General features: G+C 35.9%; 2 protein-coding genes across 3 annotated transcripts in view; one reads left to right on the top strand and one right to left on the bottom strand.

Annotated features, from left to right (window-relative positions):
* The window catches only part of Mrtf (Myocardin-related transcription factor), a 253,621-nt gene that overhangs the window by 113,418 nt on the left and 127,703 nt on the right, over positions 1-12,500 (bottom strand). The window lies entirely within an intron of this gene.
* Positions 4,702-9,996, top strand: LOC137649484 (uncharacterized). Its single transcript, XM_068382467.1, has one exon. It carries the CDS (start codon positions 4,702-4,704, stop codon positions 9,994-9,996), a length of 5,295 nt encoding a protein of 1,764 aa, XP_068238568.1.

Raw genomic sequence — 12,500 nt, 5'->3', positions numbered from 1 at the left:
AAACAATAATTAACTAAACAATACTTTATGGACTCGAACGTAAAAATAAGTAACTTTTGTGTGAATGATACTCTTCTGAGCTTATTCGTTTCATTTCCATTCCAAAATCAAGCTAAGCAAAAACTTGAAACGATGAATTAAAAAAAAATCCCCCTCCACATTCATAACTATAGTCCATTTCTTTTAGCGACGCATACTTGCACCGACTCGCGGCGGTGCCCTTTTAGCTGGGAAAAGTTTCCTGATCGCTGATTGGTTAGAATTATCTTGTCCAGCCAATCAGCGATCCGGAAACTTTTCCGAGCTAAAAGGGCACCCCTGCGAGTCGGTGCAAATATGCATCGCTAAAAGAAATGGACTATACGGGGGGGGGGGGTGATGATTTCAGGAAGGCATTGAAATTTTCGGAGGAAGAGTACAGGTATTGTGAGTGACGTGACGTCACCTATGATCACATTTGGTTAATCACTTTAGTACTTAGAGTTACAGGAGTTTTAATCACCTCATTACTGAAAATTTCCACCTAATCTTTAGTGGTGTAGTTAATTTTGTCTCTTGGTTTTAAAATGTTAATCCTTCTGAAAATTGTTAATCTGCAATATGGTAATTTCCCTCTCAAATGTGTAATTCCCCTCTCAAATGTGGTTATCAACAGCTCTAAAGCTGCTAAAGTTTTGAATCCCATTTCAGAAAATCACGTCTCCAACACAATAATAATGATGATGATGATGAAGATTGATTATTATTATAATTATTATTATTATTATTATTATTATTATTATTATTATTATTATTATTATTATTATTATTATTACTAGCCAAGCTACAGTCCTCTTTGGAAAAGCATGATGCTATAAGCCCAAGGACTCCAAAAGGGCAAAATACCCCAGTGAGAAAAGGAAACAAGGAAAGAAACTACAAGAAAAGTTATGAACAATCAAAACAAAATATTCTAAGATCAGTAATAATATTAAAATAGATGTTTTTTATATAAACTAAAAAGAAACTTAAAAAAAAAAAAAAAAAAAAAAAAAGAGGAAGAGAAATAAGATAGAATGTGTCCGAGCGTACCTTCAAGCGAGAGAACTCGACCTCAAGACAGTGAAAGACCATGGTACAGAAGCTATGGCACTACCCAAGACTAGGTAACAATTTTTTTAATTCTTAAGAGCCCTTCTACAAGAAGAGCTGCTTTTCATAGCTAAAGAGTCTCTTCTACCCTTACCAAGAAGTAAGTAGTCGCTGAACAATTACAGTGCAGCAGTTAACCCATTGTGTGAAGAAGAATCGTTTGATAATCTCAGTATCGTCAGGTCTATGAGGACAGGAGAATGTGGAAATAATAGGCCAGACTATTGTGTCTATATGCAGGCAAAGGAAAAATGAGCCGTAACCAGAAAGATGGATCCAATGTAGTACTGCCTGGTAAATCAAAGGATATAATAACTCTTTAGTGGCTGTATGTCAATGGTTGGCTGGTGCCCTGGCCAACCAGCTGTGACCAGACTGTGGAATGATCTTCCAAATCTCGTAAGTTGAATCAGTAGAACTTCTGAAGTTCAAACTTGCAGCCAATGTTTTTTTATGCTGAACCGGCTGATTTGAGCCTCGTTTTATAGTTAATTGATTGATTGATTTAAGGTTTTCAGGCATCCTGACATCTAAGGTCATTGACGCCGATATTATTTAGTTTATATATACAAAAAAATTAAAGATTATTCAATTAAAACCATAAAATTTGGATGTCATTATAAAAGTTAGATAGTTTTCAGAGGACCTGCTTCTGACGTTTTATAGTTAATGCATGACATTTATTTCACCGTTGTTTGTTACTGATCTTAAAATATCTTTTTTTTATCTTTATTCATTAGTAAAATATAGTTTATTTCCATTCCTCACTGTTTGACTTTTCCTGTTGGAGCCCGTGGGTTTGTAGCATCCTGCTTTTCCAACCAGGGTTGTAACTTTAATAATAATAATAATAATAATAATGATAATAATAATAATAATAATAATAATAATAATAATAATAATAATAATCCTATTCTCCGGCGAATAAGAAAATCCGAGCATCTGAAAAGTATGTCAACTACGCCATTCAAAAAACGTATAATTTGTAAATCTATAACATCTATGAAATGACAGCAGGGATGGGGGAGAAGGGAGGGTCCACCCGAAGGGACTTTCCAAGAGAAGATGATGCGAAGAAATGGTAGAAAGCTGGTAAATGAGTGAAAGTTCACGAACAGTTATCAAATGGACAAGTGCGTTCGTGAGTGCGATCACTATTATAAAAGAAAACCAGACATAGAAACAGCAAACACACACACACGCACACACACACACGCACACACACACACACACACACACACACACACACACACACACACACATATATATATATATATATATATATATATATATATATATATATATATATATATACAAAGCCATATATGTTGAGACATTAACGTAATATATGGCTTATTTGAATAGGAAAACACACGTCTAAATGTGCAAAATTTATCATATATATATATATATATATATATATATATATATATATATATATATATATATATATATATATATATATATGTGTGTGTGTGTGTGTGTGTGTGTGTGTGTATATATAAAGTACATAATATATACATACTTATAAACATATATACATTATTTATATGTATAATATAAACACAAGAGAGAGAGAGAGAGAGAGAGAGAGAGAGAGAGAGAGAGAGAGAGAGAGAGAGAGAGAGAGAGAGAGAGAGAGAGAGAGAGCTGCCCAGTTCCTGGCAGGCACTGGTGTTTACAACCACCGCGGATTAACGGCGTGAGGCATCACCAAGGTCTTCTCCCGGTTTCCTTCTTCTTTCAATAACAACAGAAAAAACAACAACTACTCCCATTTCCCTCTCGTTATTCTCGTACATCTGGACAATGGCGCGATGCGAAAGGGGGAATTAGATAGCAAGGATGACGGGGCGAAGGAAGATAGACTTGAGGATGAATCCAAGCACATAAATCCTGGGTATTAAGAGGTGTGAGGGTCAAGGCAGCCAAATTCAAGACAGACGATGACTCATTTTAATTAATTACTCGGACATACAAACTACGAGGCAATGTGATTAAATATATCCGTTTCCTACATTGTGCGAGAGTTTTCCCTTTGATATCACAAAGTCCGGAACACGAAAACACGTTAAAGAACTTGAATATAGAATAGAAAAAAATAAAAAAGTATCTAAGGCTTTCCTTCATCGTGTTTCCCTAATGCAAGAGTTGTCCATTTGATATCACAAAGTTCAGAACACGAAAACCCGTTAAAGAACTTGAATATAGAATAGAAAAACAAAAACAAAAAGTATCTAGGGCTTGAATATATCCCTTTCCTTCATCGCGTTTCCCTAATGCAAGTTTTTCCATTTGATATCACATCCTGAACACAAACAAATGTCAAACAACTTGAATTTAACTTATAGAATTGAAAATCATTAAAATGAGAGAGAGAGAGAGAGAGAGAGAGAGAGAGAGAGAGAGAGAGAGAGAGAGAGAGAGAGAGAGAGAGAGAGAGATTCAACGGGTTTACAAATTAAGTTACATAAACAACTGAATGTTCGGTGGACGATCAAACCCCGTTAATCCCTTTGAGAATGAAGCGCGCAAACTCTTCGATTAGACCTCTCTGCCTTGTGTTCTAACGTACCCTACAAGATGTCCAGTACTCTACAGTACATATCTTACGTAACACCTTGTACTATAACGTACATATAAAAGATGCCATATATTCTTATGTACCTAAAAAGGGGAAACACTGAATTCTAACGTACCCTACAAGATGCCCAGTACTCTACTGTACATATCTTACGTAACACCTTGTACTATAACCTACACTTGAAAGATGCCATATATTCTAATTGTATCATTAACATGATAAAATTTATTATACTATAAGGATATATTTATTTAAATGTTGATGTGGGTTGGAGCGAATTGTAACTTATTGCGCATCTGGAATATCTTTTGTCTTATCCATATCTGAATGTCGCACGGTTAGCAGGCGAACTACCGAAAAATTTGCTAACCACTTTGGTACTGCCTATCGTGTCGACTGGTGGTGGCAAGTGTTATTTTTGTGGATGTAGACACAGGAATGAAGTCGGTGACATGTAAGGCCGGCAGGTGATGGGATATTTGTGTTTGGCATTTTCCTACTGGGGTTCAAGGCCTATGATAGTGAGGCCATTGAAGTGAGTGCAATACAGTGTATTATGGATGTTATATGATATTTCATTTGGAATTGCCCTTATTGGTAATTGGATTCTATGTATATATACAGTAATGTTTAATGGTGTGAGTACATTTAATTTGATGCCGAGTGTTTTAGTGGCTACAGTACTGCAGTTTAAAGTGGTATTTATTTACATTGCTATAAAAATAGTTATTGTTAAAATTATACATACCAATATGGATTGTTCATGTAAATTACTATGAGGGTTGTATTAAGGACAAATATTATTTTTTTTGATGATTAAATCGGGGAAATTAGGGAAATTCAAAATTTGTATAGCTGGTTGGATTGTATTATTTTTTATTACATGGAATATGTATTTCAGGTTAAACTTATCGTTGGCAATAAAAAAACTGTTACAACTTATGGTCCATCCTTGAACATCCCAGTACATTTCAACTTCAACCGCCATGGGTGTGCAAGAGGAACTCGTCGCCCTGAAGAGGAAGAGGGCAATCAGCAAAGGGAAGTTCACCAGGAAGGTAACTATGTGCAATGAAGGAATCAATCGAGGTGATGATTTATTAGTGTTAACGAAGAACTATGAGGAAATGGTTGAAGCCTTTAAATGCTTAGAGTATCAAAATGATGAATTGATACATTTTATATGTGAAAACGAGGATAAGCTAGCCGATAGTAATTTAGAAGAAGAAGCCCAACAATATATTCTAGATAGTGAAAGATTAAAATGTGAAGTAAGTGCAAAAATATTCAAAGGTGTCCAGGGTGTAAAGGCAACAGATAAATCGAAGGTTAAAGTAAAGAAATTTGAACCACCAATGTTCGAAGGTAATTTAAGAAACTATCCAACTTTTAAGGAAGATTATGAGAATTTAGTTAAGAGTATATATGGCACTGATCCATATGCTCTCAAAATGTGTCTAGGTGGAGAAGCACTTCAAGCAGTGAAGGGCTCAGAGGGTAATTATGATGAAATGATTCAACGTTTGGATGATAAATTTGGGAATCCCAGAAAGATTGTAGACTTAGTGGTTGGTGAGCTTAGATCTCTAAAGAAAATTTACGATAATGATACCAAAGGATTTATTAAAATGGTCGATCAGGTTGAGCAATGTTGGCTTGATTTAAAAAAGGTAAATCTCTCTGATGAACTTAATAGTGCAAACGTTGTCAGCCATATAGAAAAGGTTTTACCTTCACTTCAAAAGAGAGAATGGGTAATTAAAGCAGATGAGGTATCAGTAACTAGCAATCTGTTTCCAGAGTTGTTGAAGTTCTTACAGAAGGAGAGAAAAATTTTGGAATATATGAATTCCAATGTTAGGAGTAGCGGTAGTGATAATAAGGCAACAGTCTATCATGTTGACAGCACAGTTGAGAATGAATCGGAATTGATAAAATTGGTGAAACAAATTGGGGAAGAACAAAGTATAAAAAATAAGGAATTTGAATCTTGTATTGTTAACTTGACAGAAATGGTTAAAGGTATTAAACCTAAGGCAGAGAGTAAGGGGATAGGATGCCTGTTACACAATTCAATTGGTCATGATATAACAGAATGTTATAAATTTAATGGTTGTGGTAGCAAAGAAAGATTTGAGATTATAAAGGGTAATGGAATATGTTTTAGGTGTCTAAGGGGATATCATACTGCTCGTAGCTGCAATGTTGGTACATTGTGTGATGTCATCATTGAAGGTAAAGGGCCATGCAATCGTAATCATCATCCACTGTTACATTCCGATAGAGTAGAAAATAGTATTCACAAAGCGGTATCAGAAAAGGGATTTGCAGTGTTATTGAATATCAGTATGGTGAATAGTAAGAACAGGCCTGTTAGTGTATTGTGGGATCCAGGAGCGGATATTTCATTTATAACAAATAGGATGGCTAAGAAATTGGGTTTAAGTGGAAAGCATATAAATTTATCCATGATCAAGGTGGGCAATGCGGTTGAATATCACTCAAGCAACGAATATTGTGTACCACTAATTGATAAATCTGGTAAGGTTTGGAATGTGAATGCTGTTGGAATTAATGAAATAACAGCCAAAATCAAGGAAGTAGACTTATCCAGGGTATCTGAACTTTTTGAGGGAATATCAAACTTAGAGCTGAATCGCCCACATGGGGAAATTGATATGCTTATTGGTGCTGATTATTGTGAAATATTGCCAAGGGTTGTTGAAACAAATAAGGGTCTCCAGTTGCTAGAAAATCAGTTTGGGTTCAGCATACGTGGTAGACACGATAAAATTACTAATCAAGTTAATACTAGTAATCATGTGTTTGTGAGAATTCATAAACTTTCAAGTTCAGTAAATTTGAATGAAATCAATATTGAGCCAACAGAAAATCTAAAGGATCAGTTAGATAAATTTTTTGCCATAGAAGAAATGGGAACAAGGTGTAATCCACAATGTATCAAATGTATGTGCAGAGGTTGTCCTGGACTCAATTATGTAAGTTTGAAAGAAGAAAAGGAAATGAAATTGATTGAGGAAGGATTAACGTATGATGAGAAACAGAAATGCTGGTTTGTAAGGTATCCTTGGATAAGAGATCCAAATCAATTGAAAAATAACATAAAGGTAGCAAATGCCAGGTTAAGAACAACAGAGAATAGATTAAGGAAACTTGGGAATGAGTATGCAATGAAATATCAGAAAGAGATTGAAGATATGGTTAGAAGGGGAGTAGCTAGGAAATTAACTAATAAGGAGATTCAAGAGTACAACGGCCCAATTCACTATATTCATCACCATGAGGTGTTGAAGCCAGAATCTAGTTCAACCCCAGTGCGCATTGTCTTCAATTCTTCAGCATCTTATATGGGACAGAGGTTAAACGATTTTTGGGCTAAGGGGCCTGATATTTTGAACAGTTTGCTGGGAGTGTTGTGTAGATTTAGGCAAGATAATATAGCCATAGTGGGTGACATAGCAAAGATGTACCATACTGTAAAACTCAGCACACTAGATGAACATACACATAGATTTGTATGGAGGGACTTGGATGAGAGTAGGCCACCTGATCAGTATGTTCTTACCACAGTAACATTTGGAGATAGGCCCAGTGGTACTATAGCTATGGTAGCTTTGAGACATACAGTAGAAAAATTCGGTAAGGAATCCCAGGATGTGCAAGATATGATTCTTAATAATACATATGTAGATGATATACTGTATTCTACTGATACCATTGAGAATGCAATCAAATTGATACAGGATACTGAAAGGGTATTGTCGCAGGGAAGTTTCAGAATAAAGCACTGGATAGTCAGCGGGCATTATGAAAACTGCAATATAAGAATAATAGAATCTGATAGTGAGAAAATCTTAGGTTTAAAATGGAATCCTGTAGATGACTATTTTTCCTTTGCTGTAAGACTCAACTTTACACCAAGAATAAGAAAGGTTAGGAGTGGTCCAAATTTAGATATAAGTGAATTTGATTATAAATTTCCAGAAATATTAACACGCAGAAAGATATTGAGTCAAATTGCATCGTTGTATGATCCATTAGGGTTGGTTATACCAGTATTACTCAAAGCTAAGATCTTGATGAGATCCATGATTTCCAAAGGAAACTCAAATGGTGGTGGAATCAAGTGGGATGATCCACTTGATGATTCCATGATGAACGAATGGAAAGCGTTTTTCAAAGAATTGTATGGACTGGAGTCATTAACTTTTAGAAGACCCTTAAAGCCATCTAATGCTTTTGGTAAGCCGAACCTAGTAATATTTTCTGATGGTAGCACGCAAGCATATGGGGCTTGTGCATATGTGAGGTGGCAAATCAGTGATAGTAAGTTTGAATCAAGTCTGATAATGGCAAAAAATAAGATTGCACCAGTGAAACAAATGTCTATTCCTCGTCTGGAATTATGTGGTGCTCTCATAGCAGCTAGGATGAGAGAACTCATAGTAAAGGAGTTTTCATGGGAGTTTGAGTCGGTTTATCACATAGTTGACTCGACAATTGTAAGATCACAAATTCAAAAGGAGTCCCATGGATTCAACACATTTGTTGCTGTACGCATTGCAGAGATACAAATAAAAACTGATTCAAGGGAATGGTGGTGGGTTGATTCGATTCAAAATGTTGCTGATATGACCTCTAAACCGTGTAGTCCAGAAAAAATGGGTGAAAATTCTGCCTGGCAAAATGGACCAAAATTCCTAACATTACCAATTTCAAAATGGCCTATCAAACAAGATTGTGAAATTGAACTAACTGATAGAGTAGGTGTTGTCATGGCTGTTGCTAAAGTAAGTCAGAACCATGTTATACACATGGTTGATGTTAATAGATTTAGTGATTATTACAAACTACTAAGAGTTACATGCAGGGTAATGAATGTTTTCAAATGCAGATCCTTTAAGGGTATGCTGAGGGAACCAACAGTTCAAGGCATTACTAAAGCAGAACTAATGTGGGTTAGAGAGATGCAAAGGGACATGACTGATTGGAAAGTTAGGTTCAGAAGATTAGGACCTTCAATTAAGAATGGAGTCATAGTAGTAGGACAAAGAATTTCTAAGTGGCTAAAGGAAAATTGGAATAGAGAAGACTATATGTTGCTACCAGCAAATCATCCAGTTACTAGATTGTATATATCATATGTACATGGGGTTGACCATGCTGGCATAGAGACTACTCTGGCAAAGTTACAAAGAAAATTCTGGATTCCAGGGGCCAGAAAAATAATAAAGGCAATAAAAAATCAATGTGTGACATGTAGGAAGTTAACAAAGAAGTTAGAAGACCAATGCATGGGTCAAATGAGGATAGAAAGAATGAAACCTGCTCCACCTTTCTATTACACAGCTATAGATTTGTTTGGACCCTTAACAATAAGAGACACGGTTAAAAGGAGAACTCATGGTAAAGCCTTTGGTGTTATATTTAACTGTTTAGTTACTAGAGCTGTTCACTTAGATTTGGCTGAAGGATACAGTACTGATGATTTTCTGACCACATTTCAAAGGTTTATTGCTATTAGAGGAGCTCCTAAAATTATATATTCAGATAAGGGAACTCAGTTGATATCAGCAAGCAAGAAAATAGAAAACATTGGAGAAAAGGAAGGGGTAACTTGGATCTTTAATATGCCTAGTGACGCACCTTGGTATAATGGGGCAAGTGAAGCCCTGATCAAATCTGTCAAAAGGTGTCTTTGTATTAGTGTGGGAGATTCTGTATTGAATTTTGGAGAGTTACAAACTGCTTTGTTTAGTATTGCTAATCTGATGAATGAAAGACCAATTGGTACAAAACCTGGATTTAGTTTAGAGTTGGGGGGATACCTCTGTCCCAATGATCTGTTGCTTGGTCGGTCCACTTGCTTTTGTCCAAGTGGGATGTACGATATTAGTGGGGATCACAAAAGGAGATTAAAGTTTATACAAAGTATAATAGAATCCTTCTGGAAAAAGTGGCACCGAGACTATTTTCCTTCATTGTTAATCAGGCAGAAATGGCATACAACAAGGAGGAATGTAAGAGTTGGAGATGTGGTACTTGTGCAAGATAGTAATGTTGTAAGGGGGGCATGGAAACTAGCACAGGTGATTAAAGCTGATCCAGGACAAGATGGCGTTGTCCGTGATGTTGATTTAAGGTATAAGATTATAAAGCATGGGAAGGGATATGATGGTGGAGTGGATAAGATTATGTGTAGATCAGTACACAGGTTGGTGGTGTTATTACCAATAGAAGAACAATGTATTCAAACGTAGTTGACCCTTTTGGATAGGGTATCGGTAATTTGCCACTAATGGTGGGGGAGTGTATCATTAACATGATAAAATTTATTATACTATAAGGATATATTTATTTAAATGTTGATGTGGGTTGGAGCGAATTGTAACTTATTGCGCATCTGGAATATCTTTTGTCTTATCCATATCTGAATGTCGCACGGTTAGCAGGCGAACTACCGAAAAATTTGCTAACCACTTTGGTACTGCCTATCGTGTCGACTGGTGGTGGCAAGTGTTATTTTTGTGGATGTAGACACAGGAATGAAGTCGGTGACATGTAAGGCCGGCAGGTGATGGGATATTTGTGTTTGGCATTTTCCTACTGGGGTTCAAGGCCTATGATAGTGAGGCCATTGAAGTGAGTGCAATACAGTGTATTATGGATGTTATATGATATTTCATTTGGAATTGCCCTTATTGGTAATTGGATTCTATGTATATATACAGTAATGTTTAATGGTGTGAGTACATTTAATTTGATGCCGAGTGTTTTAGTGGCTACAGTACTGCAGTTTAAAGTGGTATTTATTTACATTGCTATAAAAATAGTTATTGTTAAAATTATACATACCAATATGGATTGTTCATGTAAATTACTATGAGGGTTGTATTAAGGACAAATATTATTTTTTTTTGATGATTAAATCGGGGAAATTAGGGAAATTCAAAATTTGTATAGCTGGTTGGATTGTATTATTTTTTATTACATGGAATATGTATTTCAGGTTGAAACTTATCGTTGGCAATAAAAAAACTGTTACAACTTATGGTCCATCCTTGAACATCCCAGTATCTAAAAAGGGGGAGACACTGAATTCTAACGTACCCTACAAGATGTCCGATACCTTACAGTACATAGTACATATCTTACGTAACACCTTGTACTATAACCTACGCTTAAAAGATGCCATATATTCTAATGTATCTAAAAAGGGGGAGACACTGAATTCTAACGTACCCTACAAGACGTCCGATACCTTACAGTACATAGTACGTATCTTACGTAATACCTTGTACTATAACGTACACTTAAAAGGTGCCATATATTCTAATGTATCTAAAAAGGGGGAGACATACTGAATTCTAACGTACCCTACAAGATGTCCGATACCTTACAGTACATATCTTACGTAATACCTTGTACTATAACGTACACTTAAAAGATGCCATATATTCTAATGTAACTAAAAAGGGGGAGACACTGAATTCTAACGTACCCTACTGTACATATCCTACGTAACACCTTGTACTATAACCTACACTTGAAAGATGCCATATATTCTAATGTATCTAAAAAGGGGGAGACACTGAATTCTAACGTACCCTACAAGATGTCCGATACCTTACAGTACATAGTACATATCTTACGTAACACCTTGTACTATAACCTACGCTTAAAAGATGCCATATATTCTAATGTATCTAAAAAGGGGGAGACACTGAATTCTAACGTACCCTACAAGATGTCCAGTACTCTACTGTCCATAGCTTACGTAGCACCCTGTACTACAACGTACACTTGAAAGATGCCATATATTCTAATGTACTTAAAAAGGGGAGACATACTGAATTCTAACGTACCCTACGAGATGTCCAGTACTCTACTGTCCATAGCTTACGTAGCACCCTGTACTACAACGTACACTTAAAAGATGCCATATTTTCTAATGTAACTAAAAAGCGGAGACACTGAATTCTAACGTACCCTACAAGATGCCCAGTACTCTACTGTACGTATCTTACGTAACACCTTGTACTATAACCAACACTTAAAAGATGCCATATATTCTAATGTATCTAAAAAGGGGGAGACATTGAATTCTAACGTACCCTACAAGATGCCCATTACTCTACTGTACATATCTTACGTACCACCTTGTACTATAACCTACACTTGAAAGATGCCATATATTCTAATGTATCTAAAAAGGGGGAGACACTGAATTCTAACGTACCCTACAAGATGTCCGATACCTTACAGTACATAGTACATATCTTACGTAATACCTTGTACTATAACCTACACTTGAAAGATGCCATATATTCTATTGTATCTAAAAAGGGGGAGACATACTGAATTCTAACGTACCCTACAAGATGTAAGATACCTTACAGTACATATCTTACGTAATACCTTGTACTATAACGTACACTTAAAAGATGCCATATATTCTAATGTACTTAAAAAGGGGAGACATACTGAATTCTAACGTACCCTACGAGATGTCCAGTACTCTACTGTCCATAGCTTACGTTGCACCCTGTACTATAACGTACACTTAAAAGATGCCATATATTCTAGTGTAGCTAAAAAGAGGAGACATACTGAATTATTACGTACCCTACAAGATGTCCAGTACGCTATTGCACGTATCTTACGTACCACCTTGTACTATAACGTACACTTAAAAGATGCCATATATTCCAATGTACCTAAAAAAAAAATAGGGGAGATTTACCGAATTCTAACGTACCCTAAA

The sequence above is a fragment of the Palaemon carinicauda genome, chromosome 11 (genome assembly GCF_036898095.1).
Source record: "Palaemon carinicauda isolate YSFRI2023 chromosome 11, ASM3689809v2, whole genome shotgun sequence".
Classification (NCBI taxonomy): Eukaryota; Metazoa; Arthropoda; class Malacostraca; order Decapoda; family Palaemonidae; genus Palaemon; species Palaemon carinicauda.
The sequence above is the reverse complement of the archived record's forward strand: the minus strand, read 5'-3'. Positions and strand labels throughout refer to the sequence as shown.